This window comes from Lithobates pipiens, unplaced genomic scaffold (assembly GCF_037356315.1).
Source record: "Lithobates pipiens isolate NorthernLeopardFrog02 unplaced genomic scaffold, aLitPip1_a1.2 Scaffold_24, whole genome shotgun sequence".
In the NCBI taxonomy this organism is placed as follows: domain Eukaryota; kingdom Metazoa; phylum Chordata; class Amphibia; order Anura; family Ranidae; genus Lithobates; species Lithobates pipiens.
The window spans coordinates 1,863,757-1,889,609 of NW_027507786.1; the positions used below are offsets into that span (position 1 = coordinate 1,863,757).

Sequence of the window (25,853 nt, forward strand, 5' to 3'; positions counted from 1 at the left end):
GCCAAGACTCTGCAATTAAACACCCTGCCAAGACTCTGCAATTAAACACCCTGCCAAGACTCTGCAATTAAACACCCTGCCAAGACTCTGCAATTAAACACCCTGCCAATACTCTGCAATAAACACCCTGCCAATACTCTGCAATAAACACCCTGCCAATACTCTGCAATAAACACCCTGCCAATACTCTGCAATAAACACCCTGCCAATACTCTGCAATAAATACCCTGCCAATACTCTGCAATAAATACCCTGCCAAGACTCTGCAATAAACACCCTGCCAATACTCTGCAATAAACACCCTGCCAATACTCTGCAATAAATACCCTGCCAATACTCTGCAATAAATACCCTGCCAATACTCTGCAATAAATACCCTGCCAATACTCTGCAATAAATACCCTGCCAAGACTCTGCAATAAACACCCTCCCAAGACTCTGCAATAAACACCCTGCCAAGACTCTCCAAAATACCATTTTATTTATTCATTAATGGTTTGTATTACGTATAGATATTAAAGAGGTCTGTTCTCCTCTGAAAACAGTATTTCTTTTGGATAAAAACTGGAGAAAACCAAATATCACTTGTAGACAAACCTACACTTTATTTCAAGGCGGGGTCTGGGGAGGGGCAATGGGTGGGGCTGAAGGAGGGACCAGGGGCGGGCCAGGGTGGAGCTGAAGGGGGCCCCGTCAGGTAGGCTGTACGGGGCCCCATGATTTCTATCAGCGGCCCTGTGGGCAGGAGGGGGGGTTTAAGGCCCAGTAAGCAAGTGGTTAAGGCATAGCATGTGAAATGATTGTTATTGTTTATACGGTGCAATGAACACTATGGGGGGTTATTTACGAAAGGCAAATCCACTTTGCACTATAAGTGCAAAGTGCACTTGAAATGGCACTGAAAGTGCATTTGGAAGTGCAGTTGCTGTAGATCCGAGGGGGACATTCAAGGAAAAAACCCCCAAAAAAACAGCATTTTAGCTTGCACATGATTGAATGATAAAATCAGCAGAGCTTCCCCTCATTTCAGATCTACCCCTCAGATTTACAGCGACTGCACTTCCAAGTGCACTTTGCACTTGTAGTGCAAAGTGGATTTGCCTTTCGTAAGTAACCCCCATTGTATTTGGCAGTATGTCATGCCTTTGTATGTAGCACAGAATGTTGCTGTGTCCAGTGGCGGCGTTTGCCGTTTATTTTCGGGCGGCGTGCTTTGAAGGCTCGCAATCAAATCTATTTAGTTAGCCATTAAATGGTATCGCCCGAAATCCAAACTTCTACTTCTTTCAATAGCTAATACAGTACAAACCTCTGCTACAGTCACATGCTACTCCGGCCCTCACCCCTCCCACCTGTGTACTGAGCCAATTGGGTGTGTGTATGACGTCAGTCGGTGGGTGTGGGGACATGTGTCACAAGCTTGGTATTTCCCTAAACTAAGTTCAGATCATGAATTGTATAGCACAAGGAACATCGCTCTATAACTCTTAAAAACTTTTTTTTTTTTTTTGGAGCAAAACATTTTTTTTTTTAAACTTCGTCCAAACTTTTCCCAGTATGGAGAAGCTGTGTTTGCTTGTATTCGGATTGTCGATTCTATGGGTGAGTCACGCACATCGTGTAATTCTGGAATGAGTAAATCTGTGTACAGTAGGGTCGGATCTCAAAGATCACGCCGCAGAACAATAATCCTTGTTTTCCAAAAAGTGACAGTTATTTTCAGCTGAGTCCAATGGGATCTGAAGGTCCTAGTCACGTGATCCAATGAAGATCCCGGTGATATAGGTTTGTGACCGGAGTCTGGTGCTGAACCGGTTCCATAGCCAGAGATGTGGGCAAAGGTGCGCGGACTGGGGCAAGGTGGGGAAGGTTTACTAAAACTGGGGCACTCAGAATCTGGTGCAGCTGTGCATGGCAGCCAATCAGCTTCTACCTTCAGCTTGTTCAATTAAGCTTTGGCAATATAACCTGGAAGCCGATTGGTTGCTCTGCAGAGCTGCACCAGATTTTGCACTCTCCAGCTTTAGTAAACCCCCCACGCAAAGTCCAGGAATTGTGTTTTTTGCGACTCACCTGTAAAGCGAATGTTTTGGAAAAAATAAATCTGCAGTCACGTGATGTTCCCCCGGAAAGTTTTCTGATTGCAGAATTGAAGCTGCCCAGACTCTGTATAATCTTCAAACCTAAACAATCCATTCAATACGTATCAAATCCTGTGGACTCTTGTGTTACTTAGTTAATGGTAGAGCTAAAGGAGATTGTACAATCGGATTGTATAGTGTATGGTAAGCCTAAAAGGGGAGCAAATCACAGGTTCGGTCTTCTGCTGGTACTTGTAGTTCTACAGCTGATCTGATTGCACTGATGTTTTCAAAAGTCTTGCTATGTTTGCGCTGGCTGAGAACAAATGACTGTGTGGTGTAATCACCATTGTGATATGAATACATAGTGGTAACAATGGTGTCTTTTTGGAATCTTATTTTTTTTAATGACTGTTACAATGTTGCGTTTGTGGTCTCCTCTTTTGGCTAACAAGTTTAATAAATTATAAATTAAATATAATAATATGTATTACTTAGCTATCTTGTGTCAATTGCACGAAAGAGAGATGGGGGGAGAGAGGGGGGAGAGGAGGGGGGAGAGAGGGGGGAGAGGAGGGGGGAGAGAGGGGGGAGAGGAGGGGGAAGAGAGAGAGGGGGGATAGGAGGGGGAAGAGAGAGAGGGGGAAGAGAGAGAGGGGGGATAGGAGGGGGGAGAGAGGGGGGAGAGGAGGGGGAAGAGAGAGAGGGGGGATAGGAGGAGGGAGAGAGGGGGGGAAGGGGAAGAGAGAGGGGGAGGGAGAGGGAACAGAGAGATGGGGAAGAGGGAGATGGGAGGAGAGAGGGGGGGAGAGAGAGAGGGGTGGCAGAGGAGGGGGAGAGAGAGGGGGGAGAGAAGAGAGGTAGAGGGGGGAAAGAGAGAGGGGAGGGGGAAGAGAGAGGGGAGGGGGAAGAGAGAGAGAGGGGGAAGAGAGGGGAGGGGGAAAGAGAGGGGAGGGGGAAAGAGAGGGGAGGGGGAAAGAGAGGGGAGGGGGAGAGAGAGGGGAGGGGGAGAGAGAGAGGGGGAGGGTGTTTTAATGTCTTTTGGTCCCATTTTACATACATGGGCTCCCCTCTGGCACAGAAGGGGTGTGAGCACACAGCACACTAAGGCTCCGGTCACGTGATATTGCACGCCTTTTCCTGTAGCACATGAAAATTCTCCATGTTCTGGCAGTTGTGGCGCAGTGCCATTCATTCCTAAAGCCACCCCAAATGTGCCAGGCAACACATGTACAATAAATCACACCCAAACATATTATTTCCATGCATTGTAGTGCGACTTTACGCCTCACCTGCAAAGAGAATGTTTTGTAAAATAAATCTGCAGTCACGTGATGTTCCCCCGGAAAGTTTTCTGATTGCAGAATTGAAGCTTCCCAGACTCTGTATAATCTCTATGATACTTAGTTAATGGTAGATCTAAAGGAGATTGTACAATCAGATTGTATTGTGTATGGTAAACCTTAGAGGGGAGCAAATCTCAGGTTGGGTCTTTTCTGAATTGGAAAGGTCCTGTATCTGATCCCTCATCCCTCTCATCTCACCGTCACTTGGCTGCTAAAGAACTTTGTACAGGGTGGGGATGTTGCATTTTACATATATGGAGTGCACTGAAAAAAATGCATGTGGGGTACTAAGTTTGCCTGGCTGGCGATGAATGTCAGTTGATTGGAAGGATAGAGGATGCAAAAAGACAAAAAGAATACCCTTTGGATTGCTGGTACTTTTAGTTCCACAGCTGATCTGATTGCACTGAGCTGCACCAGATTTTGCACTCTCCAGTTTTAGTAAATCCCCCCTCCCCACCCAAAGTCCAGGAATTGTGGTTTTTGCGACTCACCTGCAAAGCGAATGTTTTGGAAAAAAAATCTGCAGTCACGTGATGTTCCCCCGGAAAGTTTTCTGATTGCAGAATTGAAGCTGCCCATACTCTGTATAATCTCCAAACCTAAACAATCCATTCAACAAGTATGAAATCCTGTGGACTCTTGTGCTACTTAGTTAATGGTAGATCTAAAGGAGATTGTACAATCGGATTGTATATTGTATGGTAAGCCTTAGCCCTTGTACACACGGTCGGAGACTCCGCCGGAATGTGTCCTATCGGACCGTGTTGTCGGATAATCCGACTGTGTGTGGTATGCATCGGACTGATTCCGTCGGAATATCCGTCGGACCCAATTTTACAACATGTTGGAAATATTTTCCGACCAACTGGTTCGATCGGACATACTCTGATCATGTGTAGAGAATTTTGATCGGACCAAGTGCCACGCATGCTCAGATCAAATTCCTACATCAAAGCTATTGGCTACTAGTCCCATCGTAACGAAATTACGTCATCGCGTTCTGAATGATCGGATTTTTCGACAACTTAGTCCGACCGTGTGTATGTAACAGTTTCGGACAAGATCCGACAGGCAAAATCCAACGGACAAAATCCGACGGATTTGGTTGGCAGAATGTCTGACCGTGTGTACAGGGGCTTAGAGGGGGCAAATCACAGGTTCGGTCTTCTGCTGGTACTTGTAGTTCTACAGCTGATCTGATTGCACTGATGTTTTCAAAAGTCTTGCTATGTTTGCGCTGGCTGAGAACAAATGACTGTGTGGTGTAATCACCATGGTGATATGAATACATAGTGGCAACAATGTGTCTTATTTTTTTTTAATGACTGTTACAATGTTGCGCTTGTGGTCTTCTTTTTTGGCTAACAAGTTTACTAAATTATAAATGAAATATAATAATATGTATTACTTAGCTATCTTGTGTCAATTGCGAGAGAGAAGGGAGGGAGAGAGGGGCAAGGGGGGGAAAAAGGGAGAAGAGGGAGGGGAAGAAGAGAGAGGGGAAGAAGAGGGAGGGGAAGGAGAGAGAGGGGGGAGGGAGAAGAGAGAGGGGGGAGGGAGAAGAGGGAGGGGAAGGAGAGAGAGGGGGGAGGGAGAAGAGAGAGGGGGGAGGGAGAAGAGAGAGGGGAAGGGAGAAGAGGGGGGAGGGAGAAGAGAGAGGGGGAGGGAGAAGGGGGAGGGGAGAAGAGGGAGGGGGGAGGAGAGAGAGGGGGGAGGGAGAAGAGAGAGGGGGGAGGGAGAAGAGAGAGGGGGGAGGGGAGAAGAGGGAGGGGGGAGGAGAGAGGGGGGAGGGAGAAGAGAGAGGGGGGGAGGGAGAAGAGGGAGGGGGGAGGAGAGAGAGGGGGGAGGGAGAAGAGGGAGGGGGGAGGAGAGAGAGGGGGGAGGGAGGAGGGAGAGGAGAGAGAGGGGGAGGGAGAAGAGGGAGGAGGGGAGAGGAGAGAGAGGGGGGAGAGGAGAGAGAGGAGGGGTGAGAGAGAGAGAGGGGGAGAGAGAGAGGGGGGAGGGAGAAGAGGGAGGGGGAGGAGAGAGAGGGGGGAGGGAGAAGAGGGAGGGGGAGGAGAGAGAGGGGGAGGGAGAAGAGGGAGGAGGGGAGAGGGGAGAGGAGAGAGAGGGGGGAGGGAGAAGAGGGAGGAGGGGAGAGGAGAGAGAGGGGGGAGAGGAGAGAGAGGGGGGGAGAGGAGAGAGAGAGGGGGGGGAGAGAGGGGGGAGAGAGAGAGGGGGGGGAGAAAAAGAGGGGGAGGGGAAGAGAGAGGGGGGGAGAGAGGAGAGGGGGAGGGAGAGAGGGAGAGGGGGGGGGGAGACAGGAAGAGGGGGGGAGAGGGAGAGGGGGGGGGAAGACAGGAAGAGGGGGGGAGAGGAAGAGGGGGGGGGAGAGAGGAAGAGGGAGAGAGGGGAGAGAGGGAGAGGGGGGAGGGAGAGAGGAAGAGGGGGAGAGAGAGGAAGAGGGGGAGAGAGAGGAAGAGGGGGGAGAGAGAGAGAGGAAGAGGGGAGAGAGAGAGAGAGAGGAAGAGAGGGGAGAGGAAGAGGGGGGAGAGAGAGGAAGAGGGGGGGAGAGAGAGGAAGGGGGGAGGAGAGGAAGAGGGGGGGGAGAGGAAGAGGGGGGAAGAGGAAGAGGGGGAGAGAGAAAAAGGGGGGGAGAGAGAGAAGAAGAGGGGGGATAGAGAGGAAGGGGGAGAGTGAGAGAGGGAAGAGGGGGGGTATAGAGAGAGAGGAAGGAGAGAGAGGAAGAGAGAGAGAGAAGAGGGGGATAGAGAAAGAGGGGGAGGGTTATTTTAATGTATTTTGGTCCCATTTTGCATACATGGGCTCTCCTCTGGCACAGAAGGGGTGTGAGCACACAGCACACTAAGGCTCCAGTCACGTGATATGCACGCCTTTTCTGCAGCACATAAAATTCTCCATGTTCTGGCAGTTGTGGCGCAGTGCCATTCATTCCTAAAGGCACCCCAAATGTGCCAGGCAACACATGAACACTAAATCACACCCAAACATATTATTTCCATGCATTGTAGTGCAATGCAATTTAAAATAAACAGTCTGCCCTACATGTGCCTCACCAAACCCCACACACAGCATTGGCATGTGTGTGGGTGTGAACGGAGCCTTAGGACCGGTTAACACTATTGCGATGGCAGACATCGCATGTAATTCGCAGCGCCACTGCTGGTCACATTACATGCGATGTCAGTCATACAGATAGTATGGCTGATATTGTACCGCATTCGCTCAAAACATGCACAGGACCCCTTTTTATGTTCGGACCAGAATCTGATCGCATTTGAGTTCACACATATGCGATCCGATTCATGTCCGGAACTGTCAGTTCGCAGTGCGATATGCGAGCTGAAATGGGGGTGTTGTTAACATATAATGACACTCCCCAGCAGTTTGCATATGGCAGCGTGAACTGCCGTGCGTGTCGCGTGCGATGCGGGAACTCGCAGTTGAATCGCAAGGTTCTCGCATCGCAATAGTGTGAACCAGCCCTTAGGGGGCAATATACTCAAATTGATGCACCCAGAATCTGGTGCAGGTTGTGTGTCAGCTTCTAACTTTAGCTTGTTTAATTAAGCCTTGATGATAAAACCTAGAAGCTGATTGGTTACTCTGCACAGATGCACCAGATTGCGTGTGCACCAGTTTAAGTAAATCTCCCCCTTATGCTGGCCATACACAGTTAGAAAATCATTCTTTAAAAAAAATAAAAATAAATGGTCAGATTTCTAAATATCTGTCGAGCATGCACGCAATAACGCCATTATTGTATCAATAGATGTCGCCCAATTATCCACACATTATTGATCGATAACAACATAAACAGTAGCTTTTTCAACGATCGGTTACACTATCTAGGGTTACATTTTAACACGCGCGTGCGCTGTAGATTTGTTGAAACTGGTATCGATCGATTCTTCTACTGTTTAGAAAATCATTTGTTTTGGCACAAAAAATCCAACATGTTGGTTGTTTTGGCATAATTTTAGCATTTTGAGAATCAAAATTAGCCCACTAATGTTTCGAAAGTCGATCGAGTACATCGAATACTTTTTCTAATTATTTCTTAACTGTGTATAGCCTGCTTTAGAGTCTACTGACAAGTTCACGTTAAATATTTTAAGTGCTGATCTTACTTGAAGGATGAGAGAACAACTAAAATAAAATAAAATCACCTGTGCTTGTACTATGAAAATATATTCTATTTTATTTTCTGTAAATCAGTGTCTGATCTGCGGGGCCAATATGGCTGCCCCGACTCAATGAATCACAAACAAGCCCAGGCTTACATAATCTGCAGATGAGACATCTTAGACAATCCATTATATTGCTGACTTCTCCCGCCCAATCAGCGCCTTCCAGCAGTATGTGCCCATAGACTTGGCCCCGCCTTCTGTAGAGACGTAGATGGGGTGCTGGGCTGCCTGGTTTACAGCTATTCATTGTTGGTTGCACGTACGTTTAGCAGTGTGTATCTGGTTTTGTTTCTATCTTTTCAAACTGAAATACCTGAAAGTGATGAGGTTGTCGGTGGATTGTCTTTAAAGCGTTTGTTAACCCCCAAAAAAATAAACATGGATCTTGCTCCTTTAAAGCATGTTATATGACACAGTGCTTGTCCTGTGTCATTTGCTCCCCTGTAACACCTAAAAAAAACGTGGCTGATCTGGCCAGTTTCTCCCCACCACTCTGTAAACTGACCACGGTGTATCGTGACTGCTGAGACCAGACACCGTGGTCAGTTTATGTGCCCTGCTATCTGCACTCCTCCCCCCTCCCCTCTCTGTCTCTGTGAGCTGCCCCCCTCCTCCTGCTGCTTTCATAACACTAACCTGTATACACCATCAGCACTGCCTCCTATTGCTGTGTCCCCCTCTGTGAATGATTTATAAATATAAATGCTGTAAATACCTCATTTAAAATTACTGTAAAGATAAAAAAATAACAAAGATATCATACTTACCTCCACTGTGCAGCTCGTTTTACACAGAGTGGCCCCAAACCTGCTCTTCTGGGGTCCCCTGGCGGCTCGGCTCCTCCCCACATCTGATAACCCCCCTGGGAGAGTACTTCTCCCAGGGGGTTACCTTGTGGGCGTGCTCCCGAGTCCAGCATTCGGCGTCCATAGAGATCGAATGCAGGACCCCCGCTCACGTCATTGGATTTGATTGACAGCAGCGGGAGCCAATGGCTGCGCTGCTATCAATCTATCCAATCAACAGCCGAGAACCCTGGGCAGAGAAACAGCGCATCCGTGTGGGTCAAGTTCGAGGGTTCAGGTAAGCAAAACGGGGGGCTGGGGGGCCGGTCACGGACAGATGTTTTTTCACCTTAGTGCATAGGATGCATTAAGGTGAAAAAACACAAAACTTTACAACCCCTTTAAGGGCCGGTTCACACTATTGCGATGCGAGAACCCTGCGAATCAACTGAGGGTTCCCGCATCGCACCCGACACGCACGGCAGTTCACTCTGCCATATGCAAACTGCTGGGGAGTGTCATTATATGTTAACGACACCCCCATTTCTGCTCGCATATCCCACTGCGAACTGACAGTTCGGACATGAATCAGATCGTATATGTGTGAACACACATGCGATCCGATTCTGGTCCGAATAGAAAAAAGGGTCCTGTGCGTGTTTGCACCGAATGTGGTGCAACATCGCACCGCACAGACATCGCATGTAATGTGAACAGCAGTGCGCTGCGAATTACATGCAATGTCTGCCATCGCAATAGTGTGAACCGGTGTTCTGTAAAAAAAATGTCTGCCTATCGAATAGTGTCCGCTGTGTACTGCGCAGGCGCAGCGCTTGCACAGTACGGAGCACAAGGAGATCCGGAAAATCTCCGAAAATGAACAGCGCCTGCGCCGTGAGTCCAGGTGCAAGTCCCACCATCCAAGTGGACATAGGGCTGCACATAGTTAGAGGGCCCCTCGCGGGCTCGCTTCGCTCGGCTCTTTTATATTCAAACTCTATGTCCACTTGGATGGTGGGGCTTGAACCTGGACTCACGGAGCAGGTGCTGTTCATCTTCGGCTATTTTCGGAATCTGCTTGTCATGGGTACTGCGCATGCGCAGTACACAGCGGACACTATCCGACGGGGGACAGTATTTGACTAGACACCGGCCCTAAGAGCCGAGATTGCGATCACATGACCATCCAGCTCTCTCCTCCTCCCCTCCAGACTGACATCAGCAGGGGACTCTCAGCCCCGCCCACTGCATCTCTCAGAGGAGAAAAGGAAAAAAGCTGGCCAGTCATGTGATCACAATCTCGGCAATGAAATTAGGTATTTGCAGCATTTATTTTTATGAAGCACACACAAAGGGGGACACAACAGGAGGCAGTGCTTATGGTGTATACAGATCAGAGTGGCTTAAAGGGGTTGTAAATTAATTTTTTTTTGTTTTAAATAACATACATGTTATACTTACCTCCATTGTGCAGCTCGTTTTGCACAGAGTGGCCCCGAACCTGCTCTTCTGGGGTCCCTCGGCGGCTGTCTCGGCTTCCTCCCGCAAGTACTTCTCAGGTTCATGTGAGCTCCCTGCGGGCGCGCTCCCGTGATACAGACAGCGGCTATAGCCGCTCGCTGTATCACACGGCCCCGCTCCCTGGCACGCCGCATCATTGGATGTGATTGAGAGCAGCGCGAGCCAATGGCTGCGCTGCTTTCAATCCATCTACTCCAGCCAATCAGCAGCCAGTCTGAGCAGTGAAGAGGACGTCGGGGGCGAGCGTGGGACTTTCGAGGGGTCAGGTAAGTAAAACGGGGGGGGGGGGGGGGGGACCGGCACTGTGAGATGTTTTTTCACCTTAATGCATAGAATGCATTAAGGTGAATTGTATTATAATTGCGTGAGCTGGTCGGTGCGCAATTCACATGCTGCTATAGGCTTGGTTTGCATTCAAGGCCCGCTTCACATTTTGGCAATTAGGAATCGCAGTCAGAATCTGCACAATTCTGCCCACAATTCCATATCACAGCAAAATAATGGATTTGGGTTTAAATAGTGTAGTGGTTAGCACTCCTGCCTAGCAGTAAGAAGGGTCGCTGGTTCAAATCCCTACCATGACACTACCTGCCTGGAGTTTGCATGTTCCCCCTGCGCCTGCGTGGGTTTCCTTCGGGTACTCTGGTTTCCTCCCACACTCCAGACATGCTGTTGGTTAATTGGCTCCTGTCTAAATTGGCCCTAGTATATGAATGTGAGTTAGCGACCTTAGATTGTAAACTCCTTGAGGGTAGGGACTGATGTGAATGTACAATGCGTAAATATAAGCGCTATATAAGTATCTTAAATTATAATAGCGCTTTATTTTTTCTCCATAAATGGCATGTGGTTGCATCATACAGGTCGTGGTCGATGTTGAACCCGCTGATTTGATTTCTTTTCTGGGCGGGGCTAACCAGATTGTTTATGAACCCAGCAATCCAGGTCTGGTCTATTTATAGCTGTTGCTGAAATTGACAAAAGACAATAGCAGAGCGGATGTAGCGATGTGAGATTTATTACTGTGTGTTATGTAAACATCGGATGATTTGTTACATTGTGTGCGGGAAAGTGATCATAACTCGACATGTGTATAGAAAGCCAAAACATTTCTGGATGGAGTGCGGAAGGGTTGCCGTTCATTGATAATAACAACCCAAACGTGGTAAGCCAACGCTACAAACGTGTCAAAAACGCACAAGGCTCAAAAAGCTGCATGAGCCTATTTTGGCACATTTGTGGTGCATAGGGCAGCCCCACTGAAATGAATGTGCAGCGCTATGTTTGTAGTGCAAAAATGCAAACAAATGTGCAGAAATGCGCCACCCGCCACTATGGTGCTCCAAATTTTTGAGGGGGCGCAAACAAACTGAAAAATTCTGAAAAAAAAAACCCATCAATTGCAGCCACTGTACCATCAAACACAGTCACTGCGCCCATCAAATGCAGCCACTGTGCCCATCAGATGCCACCACTATGCCATCAATCGCAGCCACTGTGCCCATCAATCGCAGCCACTGTGCCATCAAACGCAGCCACTGTGCCCATCAATTGTCGCCACTGTACCATCAAACGCAGCCACTGTGCCCATCAATTGTCGCCACTGTACCATCAAACGCAGCCACTGTGCCCATCAATCGCAGCCACTGTGCCCATCAAACGCAGCCACTGTGCCCATCAAACGCAGCCACTGTGCCCATCAAACGCAGCCACTGTGCCCATCAATTGTCGCCACTGTACCATCAAACGCAGCCACTGTGCCATCAAATGCTGCCACTGTGCCCCATCAAATACAGCTACTGGTTACAGTGTTGCATTACATAACTGCGCCACTGCCAGTTAAAGAAGCGCAGTGCTGAGCAGAAAAAAAATACCCTGGTCATGAAGGGGGGTAAAACCTTCCAGAGCTCAAATTGTTAATGCTGTTGACCGACTGTATCCATTGTGTCATTTTTTTTTTAATTTTTTTTTGTTACACTTATCCAAACTATATACAGTGTTTCCCCGAAAATAAGCCTGGGTCTTATATTAATTTTTTCAACAAAAGACCCAGTAGGCTTATTTTCGGGGTAGGGCTTGTCATGTGCTGTCTTCTCTCCCCATTTCATGGAACAGAGTTAAAAGTGCCTGTAAAAATCAAAAAATGTACTGTATTACAGCCCCTATACAATGTAAAGTGTGCACCATACCTTCCTACAGCGCCTTTTTGGCGCTTCCGTGACCCAACTGATCGGTCTTCCATGCTCTGAGCACTGCAGAGGGCGAGGGGCCCGAGATCCCCCACTGACAGCAGGCAGAAGGAGAGCAGCGGGGTAATCAGCTGAGCCCCGCTCGGCGCATCCATGTACCACCTGATTAGTCTTTTCCCACTCCGAGCACTACAGAGCGAGGGGGGCCGAGATCTCCCGCTGACAGAAGAGGAGGAGAGCAGCGGGGATCAGCTGAGCAGCGCCGTTACGAAGGTGTTCCCCACAGAAACTTACACAGTGTAGACCACACAACACAACCCTTCCAAACTAGGGCTTATTTTTGGGGTAGGGCTTATATTGGAGCCTTCTCCGAAAATGCTTACTTTCGGGGTAGGTCTTATTTTCGGGGAAAACACGGTATTAAAGCGCTGTGCCGAACCTTCAGAGCACCGTGCCGGAAACCGAGGGCTCCCACGCTCGTGCACGGGAGTGACCTCATCGTGGCTCCGGGCCAATCACACAGCTAGAGCGCGCAAAACCCGAAAGAAATACTGGGGAAAGATGTCAGCCCTCTCAATGGTGACCGCGCGTACTGGAAGGCTGCGTTCCAAGGTAAGTACTCCATAATGTGCTAATATGCAAAGCACACTGCCACATTATGCAATTGTCTTACGGCAGAAATTTTATTTATTTTTTTTTCTTAACTGCAGCCGTTTACAATCTATTTATTATATATATATATATATATATATATATATATATATATATACACACAATGGGTATTATCTGCAGATATTCGGAATGTGTACAGTATGTGTCTCTGATAAAACAAGCTGATCCTTTATCATTACCAGCGTGCGATAGGGGACGACTGAGCGCTCTGATTGGCTGGTGACGATGTCATGACTATTTCCGAGGGGTGTGTGTTATGTTGAACTTTGATACATTGCAGCAACCTGATTCTAAAAATAGAAGCCAGGAATGCATGTTTGTGTCGTTTGTCCCAATTTTCCATCAAGTATATACATTATGAATCAGGTCACCTGCTGATATGAACCTTGTAATGAAAATCACACATTTTGTTTTTAAAGAACAGCTAACACACGCAAAAAATACATACAGCGGGGAAAATAATGATTTGATCCCCTGCAGATATTGGAAGTTTGCCCACTGACAAAGAAATGAAGGGTTTATATTTTTTTATCATACCCTGTTTCCCCCATAATAAGACCTAGCGTGATTGTTGGTGATGGCTGCAATATAAGCCCTACCCCCCAAGTAAGCCCTAGTTAAAGTCTTGTAGGTCTTATTTTCAGAGTAGGGCTTATTTTTCGGGGAAACAGGGTAGGGTTTATTTGGGGGGTAGGGCTTATATTGCAGACATCACCGAAAATCACGCTAGGTCTTATTTTCGGGGAAACAGGGTAGGTGTATTTTAAATGATAGAGACAGAATATCAACCACAAATCCAGAAAACACGCACACACGTGCATGTGTGTGTGTATATATATATATATATATATATATATATATATATATATATATATATGCAAATGTTATAAATGAAAATTGCAGTTCTGTGAGTGAAATAAGTATTTGCTCCCCTACCAACCAACAATAATTCTAGATCCCACAGACTGGCTACAATATGAGCTCTTGCAGTACACCGATCAGTCCTGTCAATGTAAGAAGGAGCTCCTAACGACAATTCATTATGTGTATAAAAGACACCTGTCCACAGAATCTTTCTTCCTTTTTGCCTAGGTTCACATTGGAGTGATTTGTAATACTCCGTTCCTGAGTGCTTCCGAGCCTTTCCGAGTTCATTCGAGCTGTCCCCGAGTATTTCCAAGGCTCTCCGGCCCCCCCCCCCCCCACCTCTGGCCACATGCGGAATTGCATGGAATAGAAGTCAATGCGGAACGAAATCTTAATTTCCTTTGACTTCTATGGGGAAACTGGCTTTGATATGGGAGTGCTTTGGATTACAAGCATTCTCCTGGGACGGATTATGCTCATAATTCAAGGTTCCACTGTATGTGTGTGTATGGTGATTGTGTTCAATACGTTTTTGACAAAGCATGTATTAAACGTGTGAAACGCGTCAACCTTTTTTTTTTTTTTACCACTGCCAATATGCCTTGTGCCTGTTTTTATTGATGATTATTTTGAATAAAGAGGCTTCTATCTGCATTATATGGGTGTGCAGCCGTCCAATCTTCTTTCTTCACATGTAATCTGCAGCAATGACAGGGCCTGCGCCCCATGCATAATTGGATTGCAGACACCATCATGTTTCGTCAGATTAGGCAACCCGTCAGAATTTGTAATGGAAGTGACACCATCTTGCTACACCCCACACTCATCCGCGGTAAGGATTCGGTGAGAAGGGGGTAAGCAGACATCTTGGTACACCCATCGAAGTCTTGCATTTCACACTTATTTTTAACAGTAAACAGGGCTTATATGGTGAAAAACAGTATTTACAAATCCGCCGGACTGTTTAGATGTTGAATTTTATAAGCAGCAGCAAGCTTGCTGACAGAGGTTTTGCTAAGCTCGCAGAACACCGCTGCTTTTTAAAATTCGACATCTAAACATTCAGGTGGAGTTCTAAGTGCTGAATTTCACGATATAACCTAAGTTTATAAATAAGTGTAAAATGAAAAACTCCGGTGGGTGTAACAAGATGTCCGCTTGCCGCCTTCTCACTGTATCCTTAATGTGGACAGGTGCTGGGTGTAGCAAGATGGTGACGAAGAAACGTCACTTCCGTTCCAAATTCTGACAGGTACCCTACTCTGACGAAACACGGATTCTTATGGAGCAGCAGGATTATTATTACTTCTATATCACCTTCATCTGTAGGTATGTACAAGGTATAGGAATCAAGATCTAATGTTTGCCGTTAAATATGCTGAAAAAGTTAACAGTTTCCAAGGGGGTATTTACTTTTTCACACAAGTGTACATAGGGATGTTTCTTTGCATTTATTGTTTTCAGCTATTCATAAAAAGCAAATGTCAGATGACTCAGTGATATTATACACCTGGGAATCAATGGCAGGCTGCCAGCCATGCCGCTAATATATGGCCGATATCTCTAGTGATAAAAGGGAGGTGGGGGCGGACATCAGTTTCACTGTTGTTTTCATGTGGTTTCTATTGCAGCCTATAAAATGCATGCAGGAAATCACATTTTAGGTGAACCTGGTGAACTTGCAATTTTGTAATAAGATATAATAATGGTTGTTGAAATGATTAAATAATATCTGGGCCAAGAGAACTTTTCTACATAGGACACCCGGCGGATTCTCAATGGGTATACATACCGCCAGGGCTGGTGCAAGGATTTTTTGACACTGTAGGCGAAACCTTATGTTGCTGTCCACATCCCCCCCGTCTCCATCCCTGACTCCACCCCCTTTTCCCTGCCCATGTAAACACCACCTTTTTAATGAAGTGCCCATCAAATGCAACCTCACCAGTGCCCATCAATGCAGCCTCACCAGCGCCCATCCAATGCAGCCTCACCAGCGCCCATCCAATGCAGCCTCACCAGAGCCCATCCAATGCAGCCTCACCAGAGCCCATCCAATGCAGCCTCACCAGAGCCCATCCAATGCAGCCTCACCAGAGCCCATCCAATGCAGCCTCACCAGCGCCCATCCAATGCAGCCTCACCAGCGTCCATCAAATGCAGCCTCACCAGAGTCCATCCAATGCAGCCTCACCAGAGTCCATCCAATGCAGCCTCACCAGAGTCCATCCAATGCAGCCTCACCAGATCCCATCCAATGCAGCCTCACCAGCATCCATCAAATGCAACCTCCCCAGTGTTCATGAATACAGCCTCACCAGCGCCCATCAAAACAGCCTCACCAGCGCACATCAATACAGCCTCACCAGCACCCATCAATGCATAGCGGCCAGGTACCGAGCGCCATGGTCCGTTACATCCACTGGACACAGGGGAAACAGGATCTCGCCACTGCATGCTCCAGGGGGTGCGGAAGTGAACACGTGCCAGCAACTGCTGCCCGCTTGCAATAAATGTACTGTGGGCGGCAAGTGGTTAAAGGACTTATTAAAAACTGTGTGCGTGCTTATTTATTTTGAACTTTTTCTCTAGCTGCCATAACCCCGGTAGCCTCTTCTTCAGTTAGCGGTCCGGTTTAAGATAAAAGTGATCTCTGCGGTGGATTCGCCAAGAGATCACTTTTATCGGCAGCGGGAGAGTGCCCCCTCGCCGCGATCTGGTGCCATCTACCGGTGCCGTCGGCAGCGGCGGAGGCGATTGGATCCTTTCCCTAGCCTGACATGGAGATGAGTGAGGTGAAAGATGGCCTCCATCCATCTTTCATCACTTCCGCCCATAGCTCTTAAAGGGACAATTTTTTTTTCCTGCCCATGTAAACCCCGTCTTTTTAATGAAGCGCCCATCAAATGCAGCCTCACCAGCGCCCATCAAATGCAGCCTCACCAGTGCCCATAAATGCAGCCTCACCAGCGCCCATCAATGCAGCCTACATGAACCTATCAAATGCATCAAAGGTCCTGTCATGTTTTTTTTCTATTACAAGGGATGTTTACATTCCTTGCAATAGGAATAAATGTGACTCTTTTTAAAAAAAAACAATGTAAAAATAAAAAAGGTAAAATAAATAAATAAGAATAAATTTATTTTTTTTAAACGCGACCCGTCCTGACGAGCTCGCAAGCAGAAGCGAACACATACGCGAGTGTATTTTTTCCCAAAAAAGTGCGCTTGTAAGACCGCTGCGTAAATACAGTGTGAGAGAAAGTATTGCAACGACCGCCATTTTATTCTCTAGGGTGTTAGAACCCCCAAAATTTATACATTTTTTTCTATCTAATTTTCCAGCAAAAAAAATATGTTTTTAACTTGTAAACAACAAATCTCAGAAAAAGGCTCGGTCTTTAAGTGGTTTAACCCCTTGCCGCCGAGCGCACGCAGATGTGCGTACTCGGCTTCCGGGGGTTATACCGGGATGATGCCCGCACCTGCAGGCATCATCCCTGTACCGTTTTTTAGAGCGGGCGATTGGCTTTCCAGCCATAACAACCGATGTGGCTAAAAGCCACTCGGCTGTTATGCCGGAGAAGCGGGAGGGGACGTCCCCCCTCCCGCCGCTCTTACTGGGGCTCCCGTTCAATCGGGACCACCGATGCACGATCAGATGCCTCTGGCGGCTAGGGAGGGACTGGAATGAAGCCGTAAGCGGCTTCATTCCAGTCTCCTTGATGTAAACACAGAAGCGACGTCATGACATCACTTCCGGTTTACTCGGCTGCCAATGGCGCCGGATTTAAAAACATATACAGTATTCAGACTTGCCGAAAACGGCGATTTGAATACTTTGAAGTGTAAAGGAGGGAAAAGACCCCCGATCCCTCCATAAAGAGTACCTGTCACCACCTATTACTGCCACAAGGGATGTTTACATTCCTTGTGACAGCAATAAAGGTGATCAAAATTTTTATATTTTTTAAAAAACTATTTATTAATTTTAAAATAAATAAAATAAAAATAAATCTTTTTAAAGCGCCCCCCCCCCCCCCCCGTCCCCGTGAGCTTGCGCAGCAAAGAAAACGCATATGGAAGTCGCGCCAGCATATGTAAACGGTGTTCAAATCACACATGTGAGGTATTGCCGCGATCGTCAGAGCGAGAGCAATAATTCTAGCCCTAGACCTCCTCTGTAACTCTAACCTGGTAACCAGAAAAAAAAATTAAAGCGTCGCCTATTGAGATTTTTAGGTACCGTATTTTGTTGTCATTCCACGAGTGCGTGCAATTATAAAACGTGACATGTTTGGTATCTATTTACTCGGCGTAACATTATCTTTCAGATTAAAAAACTTGGGCTAATTTTACTGTTTTTTTTTTTTTTAATTCATGAAAGTGTCCCTTTTCCCAAAAAGTTGCATTTAAAACGCCGCTGTGCAAATACCGTGTGACATAAAATATTGCAACAATCGCCGTTTTATTCTCTAGAGTCTCTGCTAAAAAATTATATATATATATACTGTTTGGGGGTTCCAAGTAATTTTCTAGCAAAAAATATGGATTTTAACTTCTAAACGCCAAATGTCAAAAATAGGCTTAGTCATGAAAGGGTTAAATAACAGAAATGACTTCTGAGCAGTTTGTGTTTTAGAAATGATGTAAGCAATGTTTTTTTCACTAAATGACTTTTCAGTGCTGAGTGCTGACCACATTAGATACTTTTCACCATCACCTCCGCCCTGAACTCCCACCACGTGTCATTCATTTAAAAAGAATAAAAAAATAATGTTGTTTTGCGATCACTGACAATAACCGCATGGCTACAGAGCTGCTCACCCCTCACTGGTGACATGCAGACCGCGTTCCAGAAATGTGGACGTGACACCCGCTTGGTGATGTCATAATCTGGGTCCTGCTTATCTACTTAGATATTAAACTGAGTACACGGAAATGTACACATGGATTATGTAATGATACAATGTAACCATTGATACTTCTGAATTAAAGTGTTTATTTAGGCCTCTTTCATATGGCTGTCTTTCATTCTAATCAGCAAGAGATTCCTACTGAATGGATGTCACTTTTGTCCATTCAGTTTTTTCCTCCCTCCAGCTTGTGACTGCAGGCAAATGCACAGGCATATCCTTTTCCATCCTCTTTCCTCTGATCCACCATGTTTAGGTTCAAATAAACCGGAAAGAACACCAACCTTTTTTCTTTTTTTGGACATACAGCTCCTTGCAAAAGTATTCACCCCCCCCCCCCCCCCGTGGCGTTTTTCGTGTTTTGTTGCCTCACAACCTGGAATTACCATGGATCGTTTGAGGATTTGCATCATTTAATTTACAGAACATGCCCACAACTTTGAAGATGTTTTTTTTTTTTTTTTATTGTGAAGCAAACAACAAATAGGAAAAAAATAATAGAAAAAAGTCAATGTGCAGAACTATTCACCCCCCTAAAGTCAATACTTTGTAGAGACACCTTTTGCGGCTATCACAGCTCCAAGCCACTTTGTATAAGTCTCTATGAGCTTGCCACATCTTACCACTGACATTTTTGCCAATTCCTCCTTGCAACATTTCTCCAGCTCCTTCAAGTTGGATGGTTTGCGCTTGTGAACAGCGATCTTTAAGTCTGACCACAGATTTTCTATTGGGTTGAGGTCTGGGCTTTGCCTAGGCCTGTGATGGCGAACCTTGGCACCCCAGATGATTTGGAACTACATTTCCCATGATGCTCAACTACAATGCAGAGTGCATGAGCATCATGGGAAATGTAGTTCCAAAACATCTGGAGTGCCAAGGTTCGCCATCACTGGCCTAGGCCATTGCAACACATTTACATGTTCTCCCTTAAACCACCCAAGTGTTGCTTTAGCAGTGTGTTTGGGCTCATTGTCCTGCTGGAAGGTGACCCTCCATCCTAGCCTCAAATCACACACAGAGTGGTGCAGGTTTTGCTCCAGAATATCCCTGTATTTAGCACCATCCATCTTTCCCTCAACCCTGAACAGTCTCCCAGTCCCGACTGCTGACAAAACATCCCCACAGCATGATGCTGATGGTGTTCTTCGGGTGATGTGATGTGATGATGGAGGGAGGAAATTTTTATTTTTTTTCACAATTAAGTGCTATAAGGCAGTGGTCATCAACCCTGTCCTCAGGACCCACTAACAGGCCAGGTTTTATGTATTACCTTGGGGAGATACAGACTAGAATACTGCAATCACTGAGCAGCAAATGATATCACCTGTGATGTATCTCAGTTATCTTGGAAACCTGGCCCGTTAGTGGGCCCTGAGGACAGGGTTGATGGCCACTGCTATAAGGCATCTGGAAAATGTTCAGGTCTATGGGAACCCCTGATTATAAAAAAAAAAGAAATCAGGGGTCAATGGGGAAAAATATCCCTTTTTGCTGGTGGTTAGTGGGAAGAATGGATTAGTAATGGACAGAATGGAACCTTACAGACCGCTAGGAAGAAGAATATTGGTGTCATACTACTGGCTCATCCAAGTGGCATTGGCCTTAGAACCATTCAGGCCCCATCAGATGGAAGGCCAATCAGACACAACTCAAGGAACATCTGGAGGAACCCTACAGTCCCATGGAACCCTTGTTGAGCATATTGATTCTCTTTATGAAATTAAATTCAGTAGATCTCCTAAAAAATCTTCTCAGGATAAGCCGTAAAGCATTTTTCAAGCCCATCCCGATCAGTGTATTCATGCGTTGTGATGAAGGTGTTTTTACTTACAAACATAAAACATTATTTTCTCTTACAGGTTAGTCGGACGTTGTGTCTTCCTGTACAGCCGGAAGTCCTGGAGAATCTTCCATCCCATAACCGGACACTGCGAGAAATACAGTGCAATGAGGAAGAGTATTCATTCCAAGACATATGTTGTCGGAAATGCCCAGCAGGTGAGAAGTTTATCTTAGATTTTTTATAATTTTTTTTATTTTGTCATTGTGCCGCAAATTTCCGTATTTGCTTTGCAGAATTTATGATAGTCTTTGCAATTTACAGTGCAGTATGATAGGAAATAAAAAATGGAGCAGTTATTTCTGGAATAGGAACAAAGAGATCGTTTTCCAGTGACAGTTGTCTTTGGGTTCATTCATGTGGGCAGGCATGTATGTCCCCCCAACTGCCCACCTAAAGAAGGACATGCAGCCACTCAGGGTTCTACACATGCTGTGACCACGGCAAAAATGAAATCCCTCATCGGGCAATGCCACAACACATACACAACAACAATACCGTGTTTCCCCAAAAATAAGCCTGGGTTTTATATTCATTTTAACAACAAAAGACCCAGTAGGGCTTATTTTTGGGGTAGGGCTTGTCATGTGCTGTCTTCTCTCCCAATCTACCTCCCAGCCTGTGAGGAATCCCCGGTGACCAGTGGAACCAAGTAAAAGTGCCTGCAAAACTCCAGAATACACTGTATTACAGTATCAGATAATGAGAACTGTACCTTTCTGTAATCCATGTGTAACACCTTCCCATAGCACCGCTCCTGTAACCTTCCGGAGCACTGCAGGGGGTCCCGAGATCCCCCGCTGACAGCTGGCAGAAGAGAAGAGCAGCTGGCTATCAGCTGAGTGCCGCCGCTTGGTGCTTCCATGGCTGGAGCTCTCCTTCCCGCTCTGAGAACTGGGGGGGGGGGGGGGTGGAGGGCAAAATCCCCCGCTGACAGCTGGGAGAAGAGGAGGAGAGCAGCGGCAGACCAGTTGAGCGACGCAATAGCGAAGGCATCCGGTGTTGTGTCAAATACTGTCCCCCGTCGGATAGTGTCCGCCCTGTACTGCGCTTGCGCAGTATGGAGGACAAGGAGACGCTGAGGGTCTCTGAAGATGTACGGCGCCTGCGCACTGAGTCCAGGTTCAAGCCCCACCATCCAAGTGGACATAGAGTTAGAATAAAAAATTGCAGAGCGAAGCGAGGCCGTGCCCGAAGCGTGGCGAGTGAAGCGAGCCCATGAGGGGCCCTGTTACTAAGTGCTACCGTATGTCCACTTGGATGGTGGAGCTTGAACCTGGACTCAGTGCGCAGGCGCCGTTCATCTTCGGAGACTTTCAGAGTCTCCTTGTCCTCTGTACTATGCAAGCGTTGCACCTGCACAGTGCGGGGCAGACACTATCCGATGGGGGGACAGTTTTTGGCAGAACTCCGGCACACACAGCCCACATCACATACCACATTAGGTCTTATTTTCGGTACAGGGCTTATATTGCAGCCCTCACAAAAAATCACAATAGGGCTTATTTTCAGGGTAGGTCTTATTTTGTGGGGAAACATGGTAATTCAAAATATGAGCTGTCAGATAATCCCCTATAGCAAAGCTAATAAGATTAATTATTTAAATCCTGAAATAAATACATTTACATATGTTATGAATGTATAATGTGATGTATCACTCCTATGCTAGGTACATACGTCACTGATCATTGCACTGAGAACCACCAACGCGGATCATGCCAGCCTTGTTCTGCCGGAGAAGATTATTTGGCAAGCCCCAGTGGATTTGAGGCATGCTTGACCTGTACGAATTGTAGACCAGGTAAGTGCAGCAGCCGAGGTTATCAGTGCAGACTGTGGGTCATTCCTACCAGGAGGACAACCTACTGATTGACCTTTGTGTTGCAGATCAAGTCCAGGTGTATGCGTGTACTCCGAAAAGCGACACAGTCTGCCAATGCAAACCCGGGACTTACTGCATCCCAGGAGATGTATGTGAAATCTGCTATAAATGTTCAAGGTAATTTTTTTTTTATAGTATATATGAGTAAAAAAGAATTCCGGACAAAATGTGTACTTTCCCATGCAGTGGGGCTGAGCCCGCAATGTATGGGTTAACTGCTTGTTTTGTACAGGGGTGCAAGGAAAGGCTGTAGTTACCCGATCCTTTGATCCTCTTGAAACCAGCGCTCCCCCACATCCAGCAGTGGACTGTTCCTGCTGTCCTCATAACCAGAGGCTGTCTATGGGTGTGATGACATCAGGAACAGTCCATTCACAAGACCGCTAGCATGTGGGGGTCAGGAGCAATGGGGGGACCAGTCTTGCACTTGAAGGATTAGCCAATTAGGTAAGTATATCTCCACTTTCCTCACCCCTAGAAAAAAAAGAACAGTTAACCCATCCTTCGATCTTCTGGAAAACAGCGCTCCCCTACGTCCAGCAGTGGACTGTTCCTGCTGTCCTCAATCAAGAGCCGGTGTCCTATCATATATGGTCCCCTATCGGATAGTGACCGCTGTATACTGCGCATGCGCAGTACACAGCACACACAGATTCCGAAAATAGCCGAGGATGAACGGCGCCTGCACCGTGAGTCCAGGTTCTATCCCCACCTTCCAAGTGGACATAGAGTAGGAATATAAAACAGCCGAGCGCAGCGAGGCCGAGCCCGAAGTGTGGCGAGCGAAGCTTGCCCACGAGGGGCCCGCTAATTTTCCCAACCCTATGTCCGCTTGGATGGGGGGGGGCTACCACCTCCACTCACGGCGCAGGCGCCGTTCATCTTCGGAGATTTTTCGAAGCTTCTTCTGCCCCGTACTGCCCATGCGCAGTACGGGGCGGACACTATATGATGGCAGGACACTATCTGCCAGAACACCGGTCTATGGGTGTGATGGCATCAGGAACAGTCCATTCACGAGACCGCTAGCATGAGGGGGGGCAGGAGTGGTGGGAACCGGTCTTGCTCTTGGAGGATTAGGAAATTGGATCTCCACTTTCCTCACCCATAGACAAAATTGAGCAGATTATTCATTCTTCGACCCCCCTGGAAACCAGCTCTCCCCCACATCCAGAGCCGGTCAATGGGCATAATGACGTCAGGTACAGTCCATTCACAAGACCTCTAGCGTGCGGGGGTCAGGAGCGATGGGGACCGGTCTTGTGCTTGGAGGATTGGCAGATTAGGTAAGTATATCTCCACTTTCCTCACCCCTAGAAAAAAAAGGGCAGTCAACCCGTCCTTCGATCTTCTGGAAACCAGCTCTCCCCTCCGTCCAGCAGTGGACTGTTCCTGCTGTCCTCACGTCCAGAGCCAGTCTATGGGGGTAACAACATCAGGAACAGTCCATTCATGAGGCCGCTAAAATACGGGGGGGTGGGGGGGGTGGGCGTTATCAGTGGGGACCGCTGTGGTACTTGGATTGTTGATGGATTAGTAAGTATATCTCCAATTTCTTCACCCCTAGACAAAAGCAAGCAGTTTTTTTTTGAAGCCCAGTCCCCCTTCCCTTTCTCTCTACTTCCCCTTTCCTTTTTCTTCCCTTCCCTTTCTCACCTCTTTCCTAACCCCCCTTCCTTTCTTTCCTCTTCCCACTAAATGCAGTGCAAGAGGTATGAATTGGCCCTTAGGAAGCAGCCACAGCCTGGATAGAAAAGCCTGTCCCCTGCCTGGATGCTGTGGAGAAGGGCCTTTGCGCTCTGTGCGGGAAGCAGTGGTCTCTCTGCAGAGGACCCGCATACCCCCCATGCTGAGTCAAGCCTATATTTTTCCAAAGAGAAAAGCTTGCGCTCCCTGCTGATTGTCCTACATAATGAAAGTTGTTTGTGATCTTCTTCAGATGTGGCACAGGAAAGCGCGTTAAAGAGAAATGCACCGCCGCAAAAAATACCGTATGTGAAGATATTCCAATAACACAACCTACCTCAAACACAACCAGCTCATACCTCCTGCCAAAAGGTATGTACCCTGTAAAGTATACATGTACAATTAATATAGATAAGTACCAGACATGTCACTTACTGCATACTTGACAATTAATGATAATTTCCAAGGGACTTTCCCAGATTTTGCCCCTGGAAATGATAAATGTATACAACTAGGTTACAAAATCTTTGGGTTTGTACAAGCATTGACAGGGATTCAGAATACTTTTTTTATTCAGGGCTTCAGATTGAGGGTCTCTTGATGGCTTGTCAATGGGACCTTATCAGGGTCCAAAGCAGTGGCGGTGCGTATCCTGGCACCGCTCTATCATCATAGAGAGATTCATGCATTGCATGAATCTATCTATGGTCGCCGCTGACACCCCCTATTCAGGTGTCCGTCCCCTTTTCAGGCGCCGGGCACCTGAATTACAGCGGCGGGGGGTGTTTTTTTGGAGTCACCTGATTAGAGCCCTAGGCTCTAATAGGCACCCAAAAAGGTGAATAGCGGGCGCAATGCTGTGTGCTCACTGTTTGCTCAGCTGTGTGTTAGCACAGCGAAGCAAATCGCAGGACACCGCTGCTGACCCGCTGCGAGACAGGTAAGTGCGATGCGATGCACACTGGCAGCATTTTATGGGGCAAAGTAGTGGCAATTGATGGGCACACTGGCAGCAATTAATGGGTACAGTAGCTGCATTTGATGGGCACAGTGGCTGCGGATGATGGGCACAGTGGCTGCGGTTGATGGGAACAGTGGCTGCATTTGATGGGCACAGTGGCTCCGTTTGATGGGCACAGTGGCTCCGTTTGATGGGCACAGTGGCTGCGTTTGATGGGCACAGTGGCTGCATTTGATGGACACAGTGGCTGTGCTTGTTGGGCACAGTGGCTCAGTTTGATGGGCACAGTGGCTCCGTTTGATGGGCACAGTGGCTGCGTTTGATGGGCACAGTGGCTGCGTTTGGTGGGCACAGTGGCTGCGTTTGATGGGCACAGTGGCTGCGTTTGATGGGCACAGTGGCTGCGTTTGGTGGGCACAGTGGTTGCGTTTGATGGCACAGTGGTTGCGTTTGATGGGCACAGTGGCTGCATTGATGGGCACAGTGGCTGCCATTGATGTTTGTTTTTTTTTCAGTTTGTTTGCGCCCCCTCAAAAATGATGAGCACCAGCCATAACTAGTCCAAAGCTTAAAAAAAGGAAGCTGATAAGGCCCCACTGACAAGCCATCAGGAAGCCCTCAATCTGAAAGAAATGATTGGTGCTGCCTCCTCAAGCTGGAAGTGTGTGTGTGTGTGTGTGTGTGTGTGTGTGTGTGTGTGTGATGAGGAGCGCCTTGAGTGAGAAGTCATACACAGAATAGAATTTGGTTCCAGGCTTTATTTGTAATTGATAAAAGGATTACAGACAACACAGTTCGGGGGGATTTTGGCTCCCTTCTTCAGGGTTTTCTAGTGTATCAGTGTAGATGTTCCACCCATACTTCAATGTGGCCCCCGATCCAATCATGACTAAGAAGGGCATTCGTTTTCT

At 47.2% G+C, this 25,853-nt stretch overlaps 1 protein-coding gene across 2 annotated transcripts in view; it reads left to right on the forward strand.

The window, feature by feature from the left end:
• The first annotated feature begins 1,440 nt into the window (after positions 1-1,440).
• The window catches only part of LOC143929602 (uncharacterized), a 50,946-nt gene continuing 26,533 nt past the window's right edge, over positions 1,441-25,853 (forward strand). Inside the window, exons 1-5 of one of the 2 annotated variants that reach the window (XM_077453496.1) lie at positions 1,441-1,602; positions 20,433-20,571; positions 22,083-22,214; positions 22,301-22,412; positions 24,235-24,353. In XM_077453496.1, the coding sequence (XP_077309622.1) occupies positions 1,558-1,602; positions 20,433-20,571; positions 22,083-22,214; positions 22,301-22,412; positions 24,235-24,353 (547 nt within the window). In that variant the 5' untranslated portion in view covers positions 1,441-1,557. The remainder of the gene's footprint in view (positions 1,603-20,432; positions 20,572-22,082; positions 22,215-22,300; positions 22,413-24,234; positions 24,354-25,853) is intronic. The other variant, XM_077453495.1, reaches the window with a different exon arrangement.